Raw genomic sequence first — 24,141 nt, 5'->3', positions numbered from 1 at the left:
TTATTAATAATTTAGGGAAAGCCRTTTTCTCTTCCTTGCCCTTCTCTGCTGATGTAGAACTACTCCAAATATGCAGTACTTGTTAAGCCAGTTGTACGTCACATTCAAATAATATTTGTCCTTTTAGTCAAAACCTGTGTGTGCTTGTGTTGGTAGGTGGGTATTTATGTATTTGGCAGAGGAAAGAGGAATAACTGAGCAGGCTGATATTCCTTTGGTGCTTGGAGTTCGTCACAGGAGCAGAAACACTGAGACAAGCTGCGTTTGTACAGGAACGTAAGATCAATCTTCGTTTCCGTGCGGCAATCAAAAAATCCTTGTTTTGTTCCTTTTTTTTTTTAATTTTAATCACCTTTGAAATGAGCTTAACTTGCATGTTTTACGGTTAGTTAATTTACCTACACGTTATTAGCAGCAGTGGCGGCTGTCACTTGCTAWCTGGTTTTATGGCATTTCTTTGGTATTTGGTATCTTGGAAAGCACAAAGTTACYGACGTTTGCTTTGAGACCTCTTTTTCTTCTGCCCCCCCTTCACCTCCCCAGTGACTGATGGAAGTTACATTTTTTGGTGGTCACTGGTACATCCTATAAAGTGTTTATTTTGTAACTTTTTTCTTTCTTTCTTTTTTTTTTGAGGGTACTTGGGTCAGAGAGTCTCAGCCCATACATCTGCTCTCACCTGGTGGAACTGTGCTGAATTACAGGACCCGTTCTATAGTTAATCAGRGCCCAAGCTTCCTAAACATAAAGACAAGGAAAAATCTAGCAGAAGGGATGGATGATGATGCTGGTAGCAGGTTTTTAGCTCTTGGGTTGTAGTTTGCTTATGAAACGGATGTTTTGGGAAAGAGACTTAAACTGTTACTTTTTATAAATCATTTTCTAAAATATCTATCAGTTTCAGCGATATGGTAGAGTTAAATGGAAATTCATGGAGATGCATGGTAATAAATGGCAAATTAAACTTTAGATTGGTTTTGATCAATTTGATGGATTAAAAAAAATGATGAATTTCTGCCAAATGCTTAAAGCTAATATGCCACCAACTATTGAAGGAACAGCTAACTTTGCCTATAGGCTTTATATCTCTTCCCACCACCCTTGTTTTTTCTTTAGACAAACAATTTTGAAATGTGATTTTCTTTTTTTTTTTTTTTTTTTGAATTTACCTGGAAATGCACAAAAAAACTGCCGCACCAGAAGGATGAAGCACAACTTCCATAAGACCAAGTATGAATACTGCTGTAGCTGCAGATAGGGAGAATTTTAATTACAAAATAAGATTGCATCATGTTTTGCTTAGCAAAAACGGTATCAAAGGTCCGCATCTAACTGAAAGCAAAACAAGTAAGATTATCTATTCAACATTTAAGCCTTTTTTCCTTTTATAATTGACTCAGGTTCAGGCTGTTTGGACCCGGGCTATGTCTATGATGGGCAGGAAGCAGCTCGTACTGCAATAACTGGGATTCATTGGACCGTAAGTTATTAAACAGCTACGTCAGAGGACGATGCTTTCTGCAAAGTCTCGTCGCTCTGCCTTTTTCATGGCCTCGGACGTGCTGTCGGTTGGCCTGTRAGCGTTGCCCAGTGTCTTCGGGGCCCTGTTTTTGTATCACGCGAGGGATGTATCCTCCGTGCGCCGCCGGAGCCGCCCGGGCAGCCTTTCCCGGCGCCTCGGGCGCTAATAAATCTCTGCGTCGCCTCGGCACCCGGTGCGCAACGCAGGCAGGCTTCGGGAAGCCGTGGGAATGTGGTTGTACGTCCTAAGTTCGTTTTGTGCTGGTGGTTTTGCTGTTGCAGAGCTGCTTGGAAATGTGCTTAAAAAGCATTCTTGTCCCTTTTTATGGCCCTTTTTTTTTTTTTTTTTTTTTTTTTTTTTTTTTTTTTTTTTTTTTTTTTTTTTTTTTTTTTTTTTTTTTTTNTGCTCAAAATGTCTGGAAGTTCTCTGTTTTCAAAACCCCAGCAGCAGCCATCTCATCTCAAAACTCAACTACTGTGCTCAACTACAGCTGAGCTRGGACGCATCTTCAGGGCCCGTGTTTTGAACGCGGGAGCCTCCAGGTCGGTCCTCGGGCGTTCAGAAGCCATTTCTGCCCCGGTGATGCCGCACGCTTGGCAGCCCCGCAGCCTCCTGTGACTCTGGGGAGCGGCAGCTCGTCTGCCCAAAGGAGGGTTGCRTTTGCTGTGATTTAACAGAGAGGGGGGAAAAAAAGCAGAAAATACGTATCGCGCTATCTCTATTTTAAATGCAATTACAGGAGTCTCTGCTCCTGGCTAATCTTAGCAGTAGCAAGAGCTCGAGGAACTGAAAGAGAAGGATGTCTTGCAGGGYAAGGCAAGGTCTTGCTTTTCCTCCCTTCCTGGGAAGGGCACTGCAGAGTTTTGCAAGCAACTGTCGCTGCTGCTTGACGTCTTGATAAAATTACAGGAAGGTGTTGATCAACATTGACCTCATTTTAGATGTCACGAGGAAAGGTATTTATAGGCGCAGTATGTAAATGTTTGCAAAATTGCCAGTTAATTACTTGCAACGCAAACGAGCCTCGGCCCGGCGGGTGAGTCGGTGCCTCCCGCTTTCGGGGGCGATGAGCGCCGGGCGCTTGYGGTAGGCTCTACGCTGCTGGCCCACAGGTGGAAACGTCTTGGGCTATTTAAGTATTTAAAGCAGCAGAAGTGACTTAAGAGGAGGAAGACAACTCGCAGTCTTTAGGCTCAGCGCTTGAGATGGTGCAGAGTCTAAAAGCCACAAATTTTCCCATTGGGAAGATGGSAAGGCTAAATATTCGTGGTTCATCTCGAAGCAACTCGGCGATCCCCTCTCCCACGTTTTGGTTAGYAAGTGTTAACTACTATTTCATTTGCACAGAGAGAAGATCAGCAATGTTATAGGTATTTCCAGCTGCTTTTTCTGAGTTGCTCATACTTTGATATAAATATCTGCCTTTATACAGTTAAAACAGCTGTGAGTTTCTTATTTGCTTGTTGTATCTGGATTCGGTTTAATTCCAAATGGTAAATACTTATTCGCCCTGTTGACTGAGATCTTTTTGTCTTAAACATATCATGCGGGTAGAGCAGGGAAAGTGGAATTTTAGAGCTATTAAAAGCACTATGAAATTTCAATGCTTAATGCATAGCAATTGTTRAAATTGGGTATAGTCAACTTTAAAAAATATAAGCACTTCTGAAGATATTATGGCTCTTCCTGATTCAGCCAATACATTTTCATAGTCTTAAAAATTACTWCTGGTAATAGCATTTTTAGGTGCTATTTGGCATCGTGTCGTATTTTCATACATTTTACAGTGTTTTCAGGCACAAGTATGATTTTAAAAAGACCTTGTCAACTCCAAAACTGCTGGTAAAATGGGAGGTTGTTTCAATCTAAAAGAGTATTGCCCGCAAGACAGATGGGACTGCGTTTTTGTAAAGCAGTAAAAGTAAAATAGCATTGCGTAGCACTTGCAGAGCAATTTTCCCGTGCCAAGCCCTTGATAGGTATTATATCTGTCCAGAAAAGTTAAAGGAGAAATAAAGGGTTGGAGTAAATCTGTTGTTTAGGTTGCATGCTCTGTCTGAGCTTACATTTTCTGCAGCTATGTGAAGAAGAGTTTATAAAAATACAAGTATTTAGTTTGTGCCTGATTGTCCATCAGCCTCCCTCTCCTTCTTTTTTTTTTTTTTTTTTTTTTTTTTTTTTTTTTTTTTTTTTTTTTTTTAAAAACAAAACCGAATTCAAACTAGTGGAAGTCGGGATATTTAGTTTTATTTTGTTGTTTTGCCGTTAGGTCAAAGGGAGTCCTTCAGCCCGACTCCCGAGGCTGTGGATTTTAGAGCGGCGCCGAGCTGTGCGCTGAACCTGCAGGCTGAATGCGAGCACAGCGATCCTGCTTAGTTTTAAACGCAGCGCAAACGCGTCTGAATCGCGCCCGAGTCTGCTGTCGTTCCTGCCCGGTTTCTGTAAGTGGAGAAGTCTGTCGGGAAGAGCTCAAAATAGCCTATGAAAGCCCTTTTTATGCTTTTTTTTTTTTTTTTTTTTTCAGTGCAGAGCAATTGTTTAGTACAAGTTGGCTAATGTAAAGGTTATGCCAAGCTTATCCTAGGTTGCACAGCTGTAGCTCTGAATTTAACTAGCACAGGAAACAAGATAGGACATTTTTCCCTTAAACTGGGTTGCTTAGTTACTCGAATAGCTTAAATGTATGGCTCTATGTAGCTCTCTATGTAGCTGTCTATTAGGAGCCCTGTTCTGTAAAGGACCACGTTTAGAGAGACTCTTTCACAGGAGGTTTCTTTGAGCGCTTTTTGCGTAAATTGTGGAAGTACAACGCAGGGAGGTAAAGATACGATGTTTCAAAGGGATGTTAATCTTTTTTTCAAAGAAAAAATAATGTTAGGAGCGTTTTTTTTCCTTAACTTTTTTGAACTTCTGTATGTTAGAAATCATCTCTAACAGTGCAATAAAGTGTAAGGAAAAATCCTGAGTTAGGTGGTGCAAAAGATGCTTTTCGAACCCTAAAGCATTGGCATCACTATTTCCATCACTTTTTAGGTTTTGCTGTTGCAGGTGAAATACCAGACCGATTCTGTCTAAGGCAACCTGTCCGAAAAGTTCAACGTCTGTGGAGGTGAAAGCGAGACAGCATCTCCTTCAATCGTGATTTTGAAATGACAGGTATTACCCCTAGGGAGGAGTAGCGGATTCAGAAGCTTTTGGGCGATAAATACCAATCGTAAGCTGCAGTTCCTTTGAACCGTTGTCATCGRGTAGCTGCAGGACTCTAACGTGGGGCGTGATGAAAGCACGCGACAGCTTTGCACAGCTTTGTAGTCGAGAAGGAAATGAGGGAGAGAAGGCCGACGTATTTCAAAGTGRTAGAAGTACAATGATGTTTGAACCGAAAGTGAGAAACTTGATGTGGGAGGGGAAGCGAAGGAGGGATGGAAGGATTCCACGGGGGAACGGCGCCGGCAGAATGAGAAGCGGCTTTCGTACCCACGGTGCCCAGAGTAGGGCAGGGAAGGCCACGGTCTGCCAAGTCTCGAGCTCGTCAGCAGCTCAAGGGAGGCTTCTGGGCTGTAGGTACGTCAAGAGGCAGCTATGGGATTGCAGTGACRCAGTTGCTCAGGTGTTAGGTGTTGGAGCAGGATCCAGGACTCCATACTTCCTCAAAACGGTTGAGGGAGCTTTTAGGCAGCTCCTGCCRGGCTGCTGCTCTCCTTGCCTTTAGCTGTCTGAAACTTGTGGCAAGATCCTGGTGACTCTTGGCGGTCCTAGGATGATTTGTCCTCCTTGTCCTAGATGTCAACAGAGCACGCGTGAGTTACCGTCTCCTAAACTGGTCTTGCCGTGACTAAGTTCAGCTGTGTTTGAAGAGAAGTAGTAGGCCATGGAAAACTTAGAGGCAAGCCAGCCTTTTCTGGCCTTAACCATCTTCTCTGGTTTTGTTCTTTGTATTTGCGTAAATAAATTGCGTGGATTTTTAGGTGGCGCATCCTGGATTAAGGTGATCCGTAGGAGAGAAGGGCCTGAGCAACAGTAACTTAGTCTTCTCGTCCTTCTGTGCCCAGAACGAAGCTGGGCCATCTGGGGTTCATCAGGGCTGCAGCCGCCTGGCTCCAGTCGTGGCAACTGGAGGGGGAAAAGAGAAAGAAGCCAGTTTTGATATCTGTGGCAGCCTGCCTTGACCTGGGACAGGAAGCTTAGTAGCCAGTACGATGCCTGGGCAGATGCCTGCTAACTTGAAGCTAGTAGTAGCTACCAAAAAGCTTTAGCTCTATCCTTGACTTGTAGGAGACTCATTGAGATAAAGGGAGTTTTATAAAGCTGCGAGGCTGTTCCTTGGGTGGTTCAGCACTGAGATTTTTCCCATAATCCCATATATATACACGTATATTTACACCAGATGAAGTGGCTTTGGTGTCTCCTCGTGTGCAGAGTACAGGTAGACARCTGGGCCTGTAATTCCCGCATTCGGCGAGCTCTGTGGAGTASGTGAAGGTCAGACGGTTACTTCAGAAACTGCTGCAGTGGATTAAGACGCCAAAGCCTCCCGTCCCCCTTGGCAGCAGCTTGTTATCGTTCCTCTCTCAGCCGTTGTTACTCAACGGCAAAGCCGAAGGAGGAGACCGCGCGYGGTCGCCTCTTGGGTGTCAGCGCAGGAGGAGCCGGCGGAGCGGAAGCGTCGGCGTGTTCCCCGCTGCCAGGCCAGCGTGCGAAGGTGCAGTGTTTGTGTTTTCTCTCTTTTTCACCTAGGCCGTTGCTGGCAAGTCCTGGGGGAGCAAGGATGGCGATGTGTTATACAGAATGTATGTGAGATAGGTCTAGTATTTGCAAGATTCATGGTTGTCAATGACTTTGTCTTCAAAGATGGGAGCCAACTCTAATATTACAGCTTAAATGTTCTATTTTTTGGATTCATAGCACATGGCCACTGGACTGGCTCAGAATCTTGAAGTCAATTAAAATTACGATGTCTGTGGTAATGTTCAGGGGCGAAATGGTGTGTCCAAGTTGCRGGTGGAGTGAGGAGGGCTAATAGGGGATGGTTGGCTGCCGGGGCTTCCTACGCAAGGTGACTTGAACCAGCGGCGACTAGGTTCAAAGCAAGCTTGCTCTAGGGTAATGTGGATGGTAAACATTTGCATGCAATCAGGATCAGTTTGGACAAATTAGCTGGGGGGAGGGTCATAGAATCAGTAAGGTTGGAAGGGASCTCTGGAGATCATCTAGTCCAACCCCCCTGCTCAGCAGGGTCACCTACAGCATGTTAGACAGGGCTGCGTCCAGGYGGGCCTTGAAGATCTCCATGGAAGGAGACTCCACAACCTCTCTGGGCAACCTGTCCCAGTGCTCCGTCCATCTCACAGGGAGGAAATTCCCCCTCACRTTCAGAACCATCAGGAGTTAATACCATATTTTGAAATACTGCCTACAGGCTGCACTTGAAGGTATGTTTGAGTCTTTCCTCGTGAAAGAATACGCCCGCGTTGGATGCATCGCTGCTGCCAGGCCTGAATCCCGTCCTCTGAGTTGCAGCTTTACGGGGAAGCTCCTAGTAGCGTGATGCACGTCACCTTTCAAAGGGTTTTCCACTTGGATTAAATGTGTGTGCTGATGCTGAACAATTAGTTTAACATTCTGAACTTCATTAGTACCATAAAAGTCAATGAAATAGTAATAGTAATTGGATAGAGCAATTTCCTGCCTGGGACAGGAGTCTTAGGTACCTAATGGATTGATGCTAAAGAGTAACATAGCCTTGTACAGTTACTGATGTTCAGCGTGTGTTCGTTTTCTGACAAGACTGAAGAATAAAAAAAATACAACCTTTTATTCTGCCACTAAAAAAAAAAAAACTTCTGTGAATAGTTAGAGTAGAATTTTATTCAACAAAAACCCTTTCAAACCGGGCTGTGTATCTGGTATGGACCGAATTTCTGGGGCTTACCAATTGTTGTRTTCTGTATAACTGCCTTTGTTTATAAAGGATCAGTTAATCTACTTGTAACTGCATGTTAAAAAAAAAACAGAAACAAAAAACAAACAGGGTAAAATGTAAAATCACTTAGTGTAGACTAATAATGGGGTCTGAAGCAGCTGGGAAAAGAGTTGGTGGTCAGCACATCGGGGCTCTTCTGTTTCAATTTGAAATGCAATTAAAAGGAGATGGCAGGTTTTCTGCAGGATATGGCCACAGAAAGGTTCCGTGGGGCTTTTTACATTTTATTTTTTGGAATTTAGAGATGTATGAATGGGTATTTGGGGTTTCACTAGAGGGCTGTTAAAATGTATAAGGCAGTTCCTGACCACTGCAACTGATTCTTATTTCAGCTGCAGGCTTTCACGTCTTCACTGCAGGACGGTTTCCGAGCGCGGGCGAGCCTGCAGTTGCCTTTGCAGATGCGCGAGGGTTTGTAGGGAGCATCATTCAGAAGGTATTTGCAAGGCTTCTTGTAGCCCGGTAAGCTTCAGCTATAGCTAGCGGACAAAAGGTGCATCTCCAGTGATTTGGCTACTGGCTTCCAGAATTGGCGTTTCTTAGTTACTAGTCTGGAAAATGCACGTCTTCATTTTTRAAGACCTTTCCTTTAGCTCTGAGATGGTTGAAATAGGTAGAAATCCTCTAAGTTAGTGCAACCAGAGGGTGGGAAGGCAGTCTGAAAGGGCAAGGAGAGAAAGCAAGCAATGACTTGTTAGGCAGCTAGCTATTTGCAAAATGCAGTATTACTCAGGCTGTTTTTGTTTGAGCCCTTGCTGATGAGTATCTTACCTGGAACACAGCGGAGGATTTCCTCTGAGCCATCTCATTGAAAATAACTAGAAATGAAAATAATGRAAACTAGCCATCAGAAAACAAACGGATCTGAGCCAAGTAACCCTTCCATGTTTGCTAGATATTTCACTTTGCTCCCGAGAAGACAAGACCTTTAATGATGCTTCGGGTTAACTGGTAGTTCCTGCTTCCCTCGGACTACCTCGCACGGTGTTTAAGTAGACGTTCAGCTTTGTGGAAATCTSTTCTCCTTCACAGTGTCCAAGATTGAACCTCCTAGAGTTATGCAGCCAACGCTTAGTCTGTCTGAAAAGCCTCGGACAACCCGAGCAGCTCGTAGGCTGTTACTTCCATCCTCGCTCTCTTGTGCTGGTGCTGCAGGTCCAGCYGTTGGGGGTAGGTCCTTTGGCGCACGCTGAAGCAGAAGAGGAGGCTGTGAAAAACGTGGGTCTCCGGGACACAGATGGCTACGCGGCGCGAAAAGGAGGAGGCTGTCACTAGAGTAGATCCTACTTTTGGTAGTGTTTTGGTGTGGTTGTTCTTTTTTCGTTTGCTTTTCCTCCGTTTACGCAGGGCGTTTTCTGCCCTCCTTAGCGCCGCGTTTGACTTCTGCGTGACTCGCCTCGGGCGGCTGCGCCCGGGGCTTTCGAGGGGCCGCTCGGTTTCGTTGTCGTCCCGAACGGCCGACGCTCCGCAGCGGGTCCTTCGGGCGCCAGGGGGAGGCCTCGCGCGTTGGCCCTCGGTGAAGTCTTCTGCGAGCGTTTCCTTTGCGAGCCGGCTTTGGTGCCGCGTTTTGCTGTGCTTGCTTCCCTCGAATAAATCTGTAAGCGCTGCCGGGATTTCCGCTGAGGAGCGGTACGGATACAAGCCGAAAGCAAAACTGAGCTCTGTCTCCAAGGGTTGCAGAGAAGGCTTTTACGTAATCCCCTTCGTAAGCCAAGAAAGGTAAGTAGCAGAAGTGTTGCGCTTCTCTGTTTCCGCTGGAAGGCTGTTCCAAAATTTAACTTCTCCACCACTTTAAAAAGTAAAGGAATTTAGGCTGGAAAATCTGTTTATCTATGGGCAGTATTTAGGGGCAGGGTGGGGAGGGTTGTTTTTCTTAATTTGTTTGGTGCCGAGGGGCTAATCTTTAGGCTAGACTGCTACTGCGCGTCCTATTTGCCTCCTTTCTCCCCCCACTGTAGAAATCAGTGTTATTGCTCTGATATTTGCTTTGGTTTGGAATTTATCTCCGGATAAATTCCATTGCTTCTCCCCTCGCTCTTGCAGCCGATCCTCTGCAAACCGCTGAAATAGGCTGCGTGGTTTCTTTTCCTSTAGGACTGTCCTCATCCAGACTTCAATGCTCAACATTCATATATTTTTTTWWAAAAAAATGTTGTTTTCATTATAATTCTGAACGTCCTGAGGGCGGCAAACCAAGCAGGAGCGTGAAGCGGCACAAGCAGTCCTGCGGATGGAAGCTGGCRAGCTGCTGGGGGATGCAGTTATTGCTCCGGGGATCTTGCGGCGAGCGTTAGACCTCTGAGGAAACACAGCCACAGTCTGGAGTGTTATCAAAACCAATTAAACCCAGGGTTGCTCCTTATAAATGAGGTGTGCCCCCATCCCCAGGCACTCCTGCCCTCTAAGGGGGAGCAGGGGCATCTGGATGGCTTTAAAAGCGAGAGAAAGCCAAATCGTTCACCAAACAGCGCGCCTGCTATACGTGCTTCTCAAGACTAGGCTTAGGAATGTGCTAGCTCTGCCTGTACTGCTTTTTTTATGTCTTTGAAGCTATCTTTTAAGCTAAACAACAAAAAACTTTCTTATTTTCTTTCGTTATTCTGCTCTGCTTCCATTGATGACTCTAAACATTTGGCTGCAGACTGGCAATATGAGGGTAAGATGGCAAAACGTAACTTCCTGAACATTGCTCGTCTGGTTTTARTTTTTTTTATTTTATTTTGCCCTAGATCACTGTTAAAATTCTGTTCGTGCTCTTGAGTTAGACCCTTCTGTTGCAATTAGCTTTGAGCCACATTTGTTTCTGTTGTGATGCTTTTAATTGAGTTGCACCTTTTAATCATCCCTCCCTTATTTCTTTGGGTTAAATTACCATCACGTTACCTCTGCCCTGAAGGACTCCTGCTTCGCTGCGGTCTCTGGTGGCATCTCTAGAGCCAGGCRTGAGGAGGGTGACAGCGGAGGCACCGAGCGGTCCCGGGCCGTGCGTTCGCGGCACGGGAAGTAAAGCTCGCCTAAGAGAGCACAGCACGCAGCGCACCATATTTAGATCACGCTGTTAGAGCGTTTATTTAAAATACRGATCGGCACCCGAGACCTGCAGCCCTTCCGGATCGCGTTCTCGGCGGCTTTAGGAAGCTCTAGCCGAGCAGAGGGTAAGGGAGCAGCTCAGACGCTGACCCTCTGCGAATGCRGAGTAGCTAAGGGTCGCAGCCTGTACCTGCAGCGTATTTAAGTGACGCTTGTCCTCAGTATGTCCTTGTTTAAAAAGAAAAACATGCGAAGCCCTTCCCTGGAACRAGGAATAACTTCTGTTTTCATCTTTGTAGATTGCAAGTTGGCCAGGACAGGTCCTCCAGCCACAATAGTCCCTATCGACGAAGAAAGTCCGAACGGTGAGTTGGAAAACCTCTGTTTGAAACGACGGCCGCGAGGCGCCCCGCGGTCAGGAGCTCCCGCGCGAGCGGGGCGGCCCACTCGGCAGCGGCGGGTGCCCCCTCGCGCTCCGCCGCCGAGGAGCGGTCTCGGGAAACGCTGCTCRTGTCGGCTGGAAAGACGAAAACGATCCAAAGCTCGGAAAGATCACCTTGCTTTGCGAAAAAATACACGAGCTTACGCGTACCTCGGAAACGGCAGAGCTTGCTTGCGTGTATGTTGTGGGAATTTTAAAAGAAGGAGGAATTTGGTTGATTTGGGTTTTTTTTATCCTCTTGCTGAGCCATAACAACTGCCAACTTGTTGCTCTTTAGCTTTGGCGTTGGATTGCCGCAGCGTGATGGCACGCGGTGAAGGGCTGGCTGCCCCGGTTGAATTGCACGTGCTGCGCACGGGATGGTTACCGCTGGCTCGAATGGATTTCTGCTCTTTTCCGATTTTTATTTAGGGGTCGTTCTGCAAGTCTTTTTCACCCGTTCAGCTCGGCGCAGCTGAGCGCGCTGCCTGGGGTTGTGTTTCATCGTCCGTTGGGGCAAGGAAGCGCAGAGCAAAGTCTCGGTCTGGAGGCGCCTCCCTGCTTCCCTTCATAACCCTCYGGGAGAGGCGCTGGCAGTCGTGGTTGCTCGAGGTCGGATGGAGAAGTTTGCAGGTTTTACTGGTGAGAGAGCAGAGAGAACTGATGTCAACCTTGTTAGTACATCTATTTACTATAGCAGCTGCGACAGAAGTGGGGGCATTTATATATGTGTGTGTGAGTGTATATTTTTAATGATATCTGAATGCCAATAAATGCATTTTTGCAGTGCAGCATTAGTTTTGGAGCAGATGGCTGTATCATGTCATACCATGCTTGTATCAAAAGAGAAAAGCCAGTAATCTTTTTTTTTTTGTTTGTTTTTTTCCTGTTTGGCAGCATTGGGTGACGTGTGACCACAGCGTGCATGATGCGTGCGACTGCCGCATCTACATCGCCTTGCCAGGCAGCCTAGATACACGTAGCAGGTGTTGGCGGGACGTATCGGCCTTTTCTCGCATGTTAGAAGCACTTGAGTTACCTCTCCGGGGAATGTGGGGGGAAGAATAGCCCCAAAAGAGCCAAGAYGCTGAGTATACAGAATTGCATGAAATACATACAAAAAAGAATCGAAGAGGAATAAAAAGYCTGCGTCCTGCTGGCTGAGCGGTGTAGTGAACTTTCTCAGCTCTGTAACGTTTGATTCAGTGTTAGCTGCTAATTAGAAAATTAAGTTACGTTCGTATTAACTGGTCCCAGTAGAGAGACGGTTAAATTGAATATAATGGGGAAAGGTGTGGGGGATTTTTTGCTCTTTGTTGTTTTTTTGTTTTTTTTTTCCCCTAAAACCTTTGCACGTGCCTGCAGCTATTTGTCTATTTAACCATGCGTTCTTGCGAACCTTTATTCCTCATTAAACAGGTCAAATCGCAAGTAGAAACGGAGCTCGCGTTGCAGCGAAGGGAAGGAGCGGCAGCGCGCGTTAAGCGGACGGGTCCGGTGGGGAGGCGGCGCTGGAGCCGAGGYGCCCGCGACCCCGTGGCGGTTTTGCTTTCTGCCTCCGTGTGCTTCCTTCCAGGACCGTCGATCGAAGCCGCGCGCCCCGACAGGGAAGCGATTTAAGGGAAATTTTGGCTACGTTGGGGGTTTCGGTACAAGGATTTGCTGTTGCCTTATAATAAGGCACGCGGCTAGAAAGCAAAAATCGTGGATTTTAATGTCAGGAGCTGCAGGGTGGTGAGCGCGTTTAACGTTCACGCGAATTCACTGCAGCAGGAAGTTTTTGTTTTAACAGTTTCCTGCTGTTGAGTTAGTATATATTTTACGTCGAGTAATGCAACAGCAGCTTTTTTTTTTTTTCTTGCAAGAATAGCTTAAAAGCAAGCAATACAAGATAACAAATTCTTTTGGACCAGCTCGTTAGCTTTCCCTCTTCTGGAAAGATTGTGGCTACCTGGATGCTGCTTCCAGATACAAGGCTGCTGGCACTGTCACTACAGCAATTGGAAATTCTGCAGACAGTTGTCTGCTGTTATCTCTGATATGAATAAATGCATTAAATTCTACTTTGAAGTTGCTTGTCCAACTTCAGACGCTCTGTGAACAATCTGAAGCGGCTTTTTTTAAAGAACCACTCAAAAAAGAAGACGTTGAAGTTTCATTTATTCCTGAATTAGATTATAGTGGCGTAAGAGTCCTACGAGTGATGAGTTTCCTAAGTGGTGGACAAGTTCTTTCTTGCTTTTCTTCCCTCTCTCTTTTAAAAAAATGAATCTGTGATGATAGCATTAACAGCACAACTTAATTTCTTCTGTGATGCTCTGTGGATTTCTTATGCACAGAGATTTCTTAAATCGCTTCCATCTTTTTTCTCCCCTGCTCTGAATTTCTGAAATTTGAACTTAACTTCTGTTTTAGGAACTGTCAACTACTGCATGGCCTTTTGTTTTATTTTATTTTTTTTATTTTTAAGGTGTATTATGCACYAAGCTTAAAGTAGCCATGAAGTCTCCCTAGTGTTGCAGAGAGAAGCTGCACTGAGTTGTTTAAGATACTTTTTTTTTCCTTTTAGGAGTTTGTTTATAAAAAGTTGAGCATCCATGCCTGTGATTTTGCTATCGTAGCGCAAATGAAACGCGCAACCCTTTGAACGTCTCTAAAGCTAAAACTGAGCTAAGAATTCACACAGAGAAACCATTGCGGAGTTGTGGGGTGGGGGGAAGAGGTAAGCGAGCACGGTCCGGCCCGGGACYGCGGGATCGCAGGCGGAAAGCGGTGGAGATGCTTGGCAGCGGCGCTCCTCTGCGCGACTTCAGTAGGGCGACGGGGAAAGCTGTCGGAATCGCTCCGAYGTGCCTTCATCCGTGGGGGAAGGCGGCGCTCTTGGCTTTGGGCTCCTGTCAGCATTTGCAGTCGGGCCTCCGCGAGGTCTTGAGCGACGGCAAGGTGGGCAAGAGGCAAGTGAAAATCAGCGGCGGGCTCTTTAGGTAGCGATTTGAACTGGCTTTTTGACGTTTTTGAAGAACGTGTGACTAACTCCACCTTGCAGTCTTCGTTCTTCTCGTCCTTCTACGTGAGTCCTTTAAAAAACCACGTTCTTCTTCAGCTCGGCATGTGCCTGAGGTCTGCTGTTACTCTCATCTAAGCAGGAGCTCRGGGTTCAGTAAATCCGACCAAGGAGGGCAAGTGTTTCTGAGCCCACTGCAGATGGCAAAATACTCGGRGCAGTCAGATGCTTCAGTTGGAGGCCTGAACCTCAGAGGTTTATTTTATTTTTTTGTTTCCTTCAGGCCCGTTTCTCCGTTTTCATTCCAAAACGACACCTTCTTAGGGTTTTTGGTCGTAACAATTTGATTGAAAAGTCCCGAAGCGCTTCGGTGTTTAATGCCGTTCTTGCACCACAGATTGCAGTTTGCRGTATGGTTTCTTCGTAGAGGACAAATGGGCGAAGACCGAAGGAGCTGTGAAATGGATGAGCTTATTACTCCACTCTTATTCATGAGCACGGACATCAGCAATTGCCAGGCTTGGAGCACAACTTTTATTAAAGGTCTCTAGGATTGTCCMTTTAGATAATAACTCTTTTTTCTTTTTCCCCGCTAGAGGTTTGGATTTTTTGATGTCTTCTAAGTCAAATGAAAATATGGAAAAGCAGAGGGTRTTTTTAGGGAAAAGTCTTTTATAAGCTCTTTGACTTTTAAGTCATCCTTAAGGATGGGAAATGCAGTTAGTTAATAAGTGATAGAGTTGGAAATACTTAGAATGGTTTTTGTGCTCTCTAGAAAATACCCGAACTTGGCCCGAGCGCTCTTAGATGAAGCGAAGGAGATTACCTTAAGCTACCTTCAGAGCAGTGTTCTTTTATTTTTGCCCTCTCGTCTTCATCATGAACTAGGTCTTTTTGCAATTGCCCTCTGCACGCAGTCAGCTGTTATATCTTGGCCCCGGTCGCAGCCGGGTGCACTTTTCTCGTGCTGACTACCTGCAGCTGTCTCRGCATCCCTGCAGGCCCTAATTCAGTGGCAAGCTATTGAGCTATGCTCACTAAATACTGAATAAAAAATAATTAGGAGATCGGGCAAGACCGCATATCTTTTCTAGCCTTGAAATATAAAATAACAAAAGTCAGGAATTTGTCATTTTGGAGTGTGTGTGTGTGTGTATATTTTTTATATATTTTTGTGAATGATGTTTATGCTTTCTAATGCAAAATCCTTTTCAAAATGCGTTAGAGGTTTGTTTTGTTTTATTTTGTTTTTTTTTTAAGGTGGAAATTCTCCTTAGAATGGCTGAGTGTTTCTGAGCAGCTCATCTTTGACAATCTGAATGTTCAGAATACATGATTTGTATTAAACGCTGATACTCGATACACTCATATTCTCGGGTGGTTCTTCTGCAAAGGAAATGTACGGTTCAAAAGTTTTGTTTTTCTTTCATACCGTTTTGAAACACTGAATGTAAAGTTAGCAGCAATATTCTTTGATTATTTACTTTACAGTTCCAGCAAAGCTGTGCAAAGATAGGAGTGTTTAATACCTTTTATGCCTGCTTAAAATCAACTTTACTCTGGGGAGGAGAAAGAAGTTGTGATCAATCCTCCAGTAGTAACTGCCAGAACCATTTACTGCCATGGTTTATAAGTGTTTTGGTATCTTTTTATTTTTAGAGTTGTTGTTTATTAACTATATATTAATGTATATCCACTGGGGGGGGGGTTAACATACAGTGCTTTATTTTTCTATCCCTAATAAGGGGCCATGCGTCTTGGTGATCTTCATGAGAAATCTGTTTCAAAATCTGTTTACAGTGCATTCAAAAAAGAAAAGAAAAAAACAGGGAAAATTGCTTTCCAAAGCAAGTTTTTGACTAAAGAGTAGAGTTTCCCCCAAACTACTCATAGGATTTGTCATTGCGAAAAGTGAGCACTGTAAACATTTCTTAGAAGCAAGAGAAGCATGTATAAGTCAACCCAAGAAATCAGGTGATAATAAGGCAGATAAATATTTAAATATTTATCACTGAGCGATACTGGCTTTACTGGCACGACTTAAAAATTAATTCTTGACGAGTTCTCCTTTTGTGAAAACTTTCCTCTTGTGGAACCATGATTAACATTTGCAATGTTCATCCGGAATAAAATCTCCTCCCCGGAGCATGCCGCTGTAACGGGTGTCTATTGCTGTTACGCTGCCCGCCAACAAGTCAGCCGTCCTTGTTTTCTGTGCTCTGCTGCCCGTTCCTATAAGCATCTCTCTGGCACCGATGGGGGAATTGGTGGCACTTAGGTGACTGCCAGGACAAGTGAGTGACAGAGTCAAGAACAGATCTAAGCATCTGGTAGCAAAGGGAGGGAGGGAACATTTTTTTGGCTCAGTTCTACCAAAGAAGTATGAAACGGAGTCCAGTGCGGGAGTGCAGGGTTCGTAGGATGCGGGTGAGCCCGTCTCGGCCACCTTCTAGGAAGGATCAAAGCAGGATCTGTTCTTCTTCGTTTAGCTCTTAGCAAACCTTTAAAAGCCTTAGGTTTACAGATCCCCATGTTCTTGAGCGGTCCGGTCCCAGAATTACCTGTTCTTGGCTGTTGAATTGGACCAACTCAGCAGCTCACACTGGATTCATATCTCAAGGTTCTTTGGTCAACACAGTTCTCTGTAGGGTAGTGACATGTTAAGAATTTCTGTGAGCTTTCAGTTTGTGATATTTAAAGCTAGTCTAGGGTAAAGCATAATTTTGTTTATTTTTCTATCAGTGTAAACTAAGATGAATTTGAACTCACCAAAGGCGCTGCAGCTGCCGTGTTATCTTTTCACTAATAATGTCGGGATATTTTCCACTCCATTCAAAGTGTTTACGTGTTTGCGGGTTATGGAATGATTGACATGCTCGAATTTTTGTGGTTCGTGACATGGCGTTTGATCGCGAATACCGGAGAGCGGTAGTGGCCAGAGGAAAACCTCGAGAAAGAATCGTGTGTCTCGGCGGTGGCAGGATTTTACTGCATCCTGTTGTCCTTGGTTTGTGCCTCGCTAACCGGCACTGTGCGCTGCCGGCAGTCGTACAAGTGCTCTGCTCCTCGTAGCTCTGAGTGCCCCCCATCCTTCAAGYGCGTCTTTGCTGCTGTTACTAGGTTACAGGCATTTCAGTCTAAGCTGATTAACTCTCTAAAACTGTAATTTTGGCTCTGTTGGGTCTGAAGGAGCRTCCTCTTCAAAAGCTCGTTAATAAGTGTTGGCTGTTAATGTTCGTGACGTGGGGCTGCTCTGTGTGTGTGTGTGTCGGGGGGTGAGCTGGGAGCTGAGGGCAGTGTCCCCGTTGACCTGAGCAGGGATGACGGTACCGAGGGTCAGTCGTTGGCCCCAGGCCCGGTGAGGTGATGAAGCAGATCCAAGGTCCGTCTGTAATCTGTGAAAATACGTATTTTGGTAGTGTGTAAGAGAAAGTATGCTTAAAAAAATCCTAATAGTTGCTCTTAAATCCTGTTTCCATGATTGTAAAGATAACACTGAGATGTTCAGCAAGTTGTTTTTTACGCTGTTTGGCTAACTCTTATTTTTTAGGAGCTTCTGCTATACGTCTTCCTAGAGGCTTGCTCTGGTCTGGTCCAGGAACTGCTGTGGAGCCAGATACCAGGAAATCCTGTCTACAGCACAGGTTTGGAGGTAGTGTTGCCATGTGCGAGTGTCGTTCAGACTCATAAGCTGCAGCTGAAAGGCTYTAATAAGGCCTGCAAAGCCAAGCTGGCAACGCTCCTGGGCTGAAGCGGTGCATCTGCGCAGGTGGATTTGCAGTTTAATCTTAGCTCGAGGATATCTCGTTACCACGTGTAACTTGGACGTATCCCAGAATACCTAGATGCAGATAACCAAGGCTGTCTAGTGGAACYGACATTTGTGGGTAGGTATCTGAGGAGCTTTTCTGACAGATTAAGCGCCTTAGGTTAAGTCCGCTTGGGCTCAGTGGCAGCTGGCGTTCTGATGAGCCACTCTACTACTTTTCAAAGTGCTATTAGACACCTGTTGATCTACTTAATAGAGCGATGGGATCCCAGATCAGCTGAGGTCTCCCCTCTTTCTCTTCTGTGTCGAACAAATTCCTTGCTTGACCTCTATTGGAAAACAAAGCTTTTTAATATATTAAAATGCACAAAAATAAAAATGGTGGCTTACTAAGCGGGACAGTGGAGGTACTGAAAGAGAAGAAGAAAGGTTTACAAGCAAATCGCCTTACAGTGAGTGTGGTTTGGCCTTTCCAGCGGTGTTCATCTTCAGCTGGCATCCCGGATAAAAGCAGGTTGCCCCCAGGCCCTTCTGAGGCATCCAAAGATCTCATAATTGCCCGTAGGGCTTCCTGCTGGAGAGCTTGCCGGCATGGTGCTCTTGCTTCTTGCAGGGGCCCCCAGTCTGCATGATTTTGTCTTGCTGCCTGCCCTGTGGAAAGCTCTGTAAAGCTGTGCCGGTTCGGTTGTGGTCATAGTCCGCTTTCTGCATCCTCTCTGAAAGATACAGTGTGATCCAGAGGACGGGGTCCGGGGCAGGGTAGCTGTACCCTTCTTGGCTTGCTTGCTCTTCAGCAGAGCAGAATATACTGAATCTATAGGAAAAAAAAAAAACAGTGAGAAACTGAGCTGCTCTGTCACCATCACAAGGTGCGTAATGACCTTTGAATGCCCATTGCCCTAGAACCAGAATCCCGTCAATTTTCTGAGAGATCTGTGAACCAGACAGGCTTTTGAAAATTTTCCTGCTCCTAGGAAACCTCAAGTAGATTTTAATTTTAAAAAAAAAAGGAGGGGGATTTCATGCTTGAGCAAGAAGATATGCTTTGCATCGCTCATTCTTCAAAACATGCCTGAAAGAGCTACTGCTAGCATGAAGCTGTGGACCATGTGAGTAATGAACTGTCCTCAGTGCCTTCGTAAGCATTAGTAGCTTAAAAAAAAAAAGTGCAATGCTACAGTCAGGTCCCAGGTTCCTTTAATTACATTTGTTTTGCTTTGATRTTGAAAAAGCAGGTCACTGTATAAGAACTCGGGGTTAATTTTTGYCCCCCCAGGTTCCCTGTGTTTTTAAGCAGGCTGCTCTGAAAGCATCAGGAGGTTTTAGCTTTATTTCCACTTTGAAACACTCATAAGGATAACGCTGGAGTTATTGCTTGTTTTGAACAGCAGAATGCTTGTAACAGTAAAACGATTGAATAAATGATGGATTTCAAAGTGTTGCTTGGCTCAAACGTAAATTGCATTTGTTGGCTTATTTTGTTATAGACTCCCATGTGCAAACTCGCTGCACTCTTTTAGTTTTTCAAAGTCACRTTAATCAAGCCAAATGTTATCTTCCGCAGCTCTTGCCTCCCCACCCCTTGCCTTTTTGCATCGTTAGTGCGGTGTTCCATGTTAGCCCAATAAAGATGAATAATCAGGTCCCAACTTTCTGCTGCCTGGCTCTAATCTATGCCGTTAGTRCTGTCCTACTGATCATCTTGTGATGCCATCCCTCCTTCTGCAGCTGTTTTGAGGAGCGTTGGTTGACAGTGCGGTCTGCACAGGCAAGGTTTTTGTGAAGTCCTTGCTGGGAGAGGGAGGCTGCCCTCRGTAGTTAACGCTGATGGTTTTATGCTGGTTTTCAGCGCAAGCTTGGAAGACCTGGCTTGCTGTGCTGTCCCTTGGGACAGAGCTCACTTGGGTATAAAACCGGGTGTTTTATTTCTCTTTATCCTAAGGTAGCGGCGGCGCAGGAAGCGTGGCGCAGGACGAAGCATGCCGCTGGATACGTTTGCAATGCAAACAGCTCCAAGCTGGTACGCGGTACAAGGGTGGTTAAACATCAATTCTTCTCTTGGCTTAATTATTTTATGCCAAGTTCTAAATCAGCCCAAATGCGTATTAGTTCTTTTGAAGAGAATAATTAGCATTAAGTTTTGTTTTTCAGGGTGGTTTGAGATCAGCGAAGAATCTGGCAAATACCACTTCCAAAAGGCACTGCGGAGCGTTTGTCGGGCCCGTTATTTTATCCCCGTTGTAACGAGGGGACGCGTGGAAGAGTAAATCCATGATAAACGATCTTCCGTGCCGTGAATTCAGAGCTTTGAAAAGGGCACCCTGCCSAAAGGGGCATCCCGAGAGGGACGCCCAGCTCGTCGAGCGTGCGCCTGGGTGTTTCGATGGCTCTTCTTCGTTGCTGTGCTGCTTTTTCTTCTTTGATTACTCGCGGTGTCACCCTTTGCGTTCGGCTCCGCRCCCTCAAATTCACGCGGTCGAGTCTTTCCGTGCCTTCCCCCCGGGGACGCGGGTCCCCTCTCGCGCCTCGGCGCAGAGGCCGGGTCCCGTGTCGAGCTCCCAAGCCGGGCTCGTCTCCGCAGCGCCRGCAGACGCGGTGGGCTGCGAGGTAGGTTGCTCGCTACTGCATCGCCGTCGTGGCTCAAAGCTGGAGCGTTGCAGGAGAAAACGCGTCGGAAACGCTCGAGGTGGTTAGCGCGTGCCTCGTGATGTCCCGGGGCGAGTATCTTTCCCCGTTTATTTTTCCACGGCTCTGTGTGCCATAGTTTCAAATATCTCTTTTTATTCGCTGCCTTGAATTTTGTTGAGACTTCTCGCTCTCTGGATACAGATTTCCATTTGTTTCCCATATCCTAGGCTGACTGATTGCTGTTTACCTTTTTTTTTTTTTTTTTCCTTTTTACTGATGACTCTTGTATCTATTTCCAATTAAAAACAAATCTTATTAGCTCCCTCTCCCTAAGATCCCTCAGCAGACTGTGTGCTCTGTGCAACCAGCTGTGGGGTTTCCTAGTTTCTGAACCTTGCAACTTGGAGGTTGCTCTCTGTATCTGTCTTTGTAGCATTATTTTTTTTAATCATTCATCATCAAAGGTCAACTTCTGCGCCAGAACTGCTTAAGCACACAAACCCGAGCACTCCGGAGGACTTGGTTCTAGCTTTATTTAATCATTCTCRTCCTCATTTGATTTACCAGAGATGGCAATCTACTGCTTTGATTCCCTTCTTCCATTGTGTTGATTCCTGGAAAAGTAGCTCCCAGTTTTTTGTTTTTTGGTTGTTCTAATTATATCGCTTCATAGATGAAGCATGCTATGTTTTTTATGAACCTTTTAGTGGGTGCTGTGCGACTTCAGTGATTCTTTGTTGCTTTCCTGTGTGTTAAAACAGGAGGATTGTAGAGTGGGTCATTAAATCCTACTTTCTAGAACGCTGCTTTTCTGCCCTTTCCCAGAATGGCTCATCCCTGTGAGAGGAAGCACCCAAGAACRTTTCATCCCTTTCCTTAGGGACTTCTGTGGCTGCAGCATTTTAGGAGATGAGCAGGGTTCTTATGCCCGGCATTATTAAGAATACTTGTTACCCTGTTCTCACGGGACCTCTTTTGGAGTGTGAGGCTTGGAAACTTTGTTTAGTAGTAGTGGCTCTTGGTAGAATATGAACCTTATGGAYGTGCTTCTAGGGATTAGCTCTCCAGACCAGGATTAAAACAAAACAAAAAAATAAAAGCCCTTAACCATAGTTGYGTTAGACTGAGAGAGAAGCTGAAGGAAAACCTGGAGAAAGCTATGAAATTCGGAAGCTGAAAGTGTTGAAATTGTCCTTACTTGCTGAAGCTGACCCTGTTTTGACCGGGGGATTGGACTAGGTGACTTCCAGCAGTCCCTTCCGCTTACTCTCTGTGTACGATAAAAACCTCCTTTAGCACACGAGACGGTTTGTTTGTAATGCAAGATTATTTGTGGTGTTTATATGTTTCAGAGGTATAATATTCTGCAGCCTGCTGTTTTGACCATTAAGGAAAAGAAAAATGAATGAAATAAGAGTGTGCTTGTTGTCTGCTCGCTGTTTACTTTCTGTGAGCGGTAGAGGTGGCTGTAAAGCAGTCAGATACCTTTTTTTTTCCCCTCATCTTCTGCATCATCTTCCCTGATTTGTTAAGGTTGAAAATGATGTAATGCTGTGAAATATTAAAATTTAATTTCTGGAAATACCTCTGAACAGGGTAGCTCTTGTTTTAGTTGAGCTGGTTTTGCAATCTGTGGATCGAGATCATATTTGGCGAGACAAGCTCTGGTGGGTTCAATGCGCAGGGAAGCTTTTCCGTGGTATTTTTGTGAGTATTAATCGCTTTGTGGCCGTTACGCTTCTCTGGATCCCCCACAGATTTTTGCACTCTTGATTGCAGAGGACACATGGAAGAAATGGTGGTCCTTTGCTCAGCGTTAGGAATCAGAGTGCATCGTTTTTCACTCCTGGGGTGGGAGAGAGTCGAAGCAGCAGCGAATGGAAAAGAGGAGGAGGAAGATCGTTGGCGCTGAAAGAATTTGTGTTAAAGACAGTTGCAGAGCTAGGACTGATGGCCGCTCTCCAGGCGAGTGCTGCAGAAGGTGGGAAGCCTCGCCGTTCCCCAGGTTGGCTAATAAAGATGTCAGTCTCTTTAATCTTAACTCCCCTGAGAAACCATTTTCTATAGCGTTGCAACACCTTCTACGTGTTCTTATTTATGCATTCGATGCTGCTCCGAACAGCTACGGGGAATCAGTCAAGAACCTGAGCAGTATACGCATATCTTTCCAAATGCTTTTCCAGGTGTTGCGATGCTAATGCAGTGCATTTATACCAGATCTGGAACAATATGTTCTATATGTAACTGGGACCAGTAGACTGAAGGCAAATATCCTCATAAATTCAGGACTCTTATTTACAACGGAGAGTAAACTGCAGTGTCGGAAGAGATGGGACAAGCAGAGTTCAGCGGGCGGAACGGCCTTTGTCGCAGTGGAGATCTGGTATTCGCGAGGGTCTGAGTTAGGAGTGTCAGTATGTATCTTCACCCGCATTTGAATTCAGAGATTGAAATTGAATTGTTAAGGTATCTTGGATGTTTTTCAGTAGATGCTCTCTTAGAAGGAGTCAAGATGCTAATAGTGGGTCAGCGAAGTAAATGGGATTCTTGAATGAGACGTGGGATATAGGCAGGAAACAGAAAAAGTCAAGAAAGAAGGCTTTGTCGAAGATGTCAGGAAGTCAAAACCATCGAAATTCAAGATCTAGACGTAGAAAAATTATATTGAAAATAAAAGTAATTTTCAGCCTAGAGAAGAAAAGGGAGTGCCGAGGTGGGGCAGCTGTGCGTTGGGGAAGGAGCGAAGGCTAAAGATGGTCTGTGTATTGCCTCGGACCTGAATAAACACTGTTTCTGGGCGCTGCTTCGGGAGAGGATCACGTTGAAATTGAGGGCAAAGGCAGGAGTGGTGCTGCGGAAGCTGATGCGGGAACGAATGCACGTGAAAAGCCGTGAGCGCGCTCTGCCCGAACGCGGAGAAGCGGGAGGGGAAGCAGGTAACTCTCATCCCTCCGTATTGAAGGAGCAGGGCGCAGGACATCACGGATGACACGGTGAGGATTTCTGCAAGTCTTTCGAGCTTGGAAAGGCCGTAATATGTGGTTGAAAAAAATGTATTAACACACGTATTGTCTGAAGACTGACAATATGCTACTTATCTGGGAGCCTGGGAGGAAAAAGTAAAGGTGTGCAACACAAAACAGGTAAAAATGAACATATCATGGTATACTAAAACTGACATTAAAAAAAAGAAAAAAAAGGCAAGTTACTATGGGGAAATTGATTGGAAATTACTTAATCTGGAGAAAAAAGAAATTGTGCACAATTGCAAGTGAGTCAGAAACGTGTTAAGAATTGGCACCTGCAGTTAACGTTTAAGAGGAAAGTATCAGACCAAAGAATTTTTTTTTTTTTTTTAGCGATCTGTTTCGGGGCTAGTCTTATTTAGTAACACTGTCCATTACCTTCATAGGAAATAAACTGCCTCCTGCTCCTTTTTAAATATGTAGTGATGGAAGAGCACATAAGTATGAATCTATTTACTAATGTATTTTGGCCCCACTGTGGGAAAGCTGCCTCACAGATGAAATGGGGATGAGGAGACAGATGCTTAAGTGTGATCCTGAGAGTTTCTGTCTGTGCTAGGAAGATTAGCATGTTTTTCAGTGCATTGTTGCTGTTTTTTTATTTTTTTTCTAATATGATGTAATTTATCCATAGTGGATCGCTATTGGTGTCAGAGAGTCTTGCAGTGAGAATTGTGTTCGTCTAGTCTGCTCTTTTCCTGCTTTAGTGCAAAGATGAAATTTCGTCTGATTTGTTTCTGGAGGAAAAAGAAAACAAA

At 45.1% G+C, this 24,141-nt stretch overlaps 1 protein-coding gene across 3 annotated transcripts in view; it reads left to right on the top strand.

Annotated features, from left to right (window-relative positions):
• The window catches only part of LOC146597464 (protocadherin-15-like), a 593,579-nt gene that overhangs the window by 376,504 nt on the left and 192,934 nt on the right, over positions 1-24,141 (top strand). For all 3 annotated transcript variants that reach the window (XM_085302026.1, XM_085302025.1, XM_085302024.1), the window contains exon 9: positions 10,835-10,900. In XM_085302026.1, coding sequence (XP_085158152.1) covers positions 10,835-10,900 — 66 coding nt within the window. The remainder of the gene's footprint in view (positions 1-10,834; positions 10,901-24,141) is intronic.

Source organism: Rhea americana, unplaced genomic scaffold (assembly GCF_003343005.1).
Source record: "Rhea americana isolate MKP2758 unplaced genomic scaffold, rheAme1 scaffold_183, whole genome shotgun sequence".
Lineage (NCBI taxonomy): Eukaryota > Metazoa > Chordata > Aves > Rheiformes > Rheidae > Rhea > Rhea americana.
This window is presented reverse-complemented; position numbering and strand designations above follow the sequence as displayed.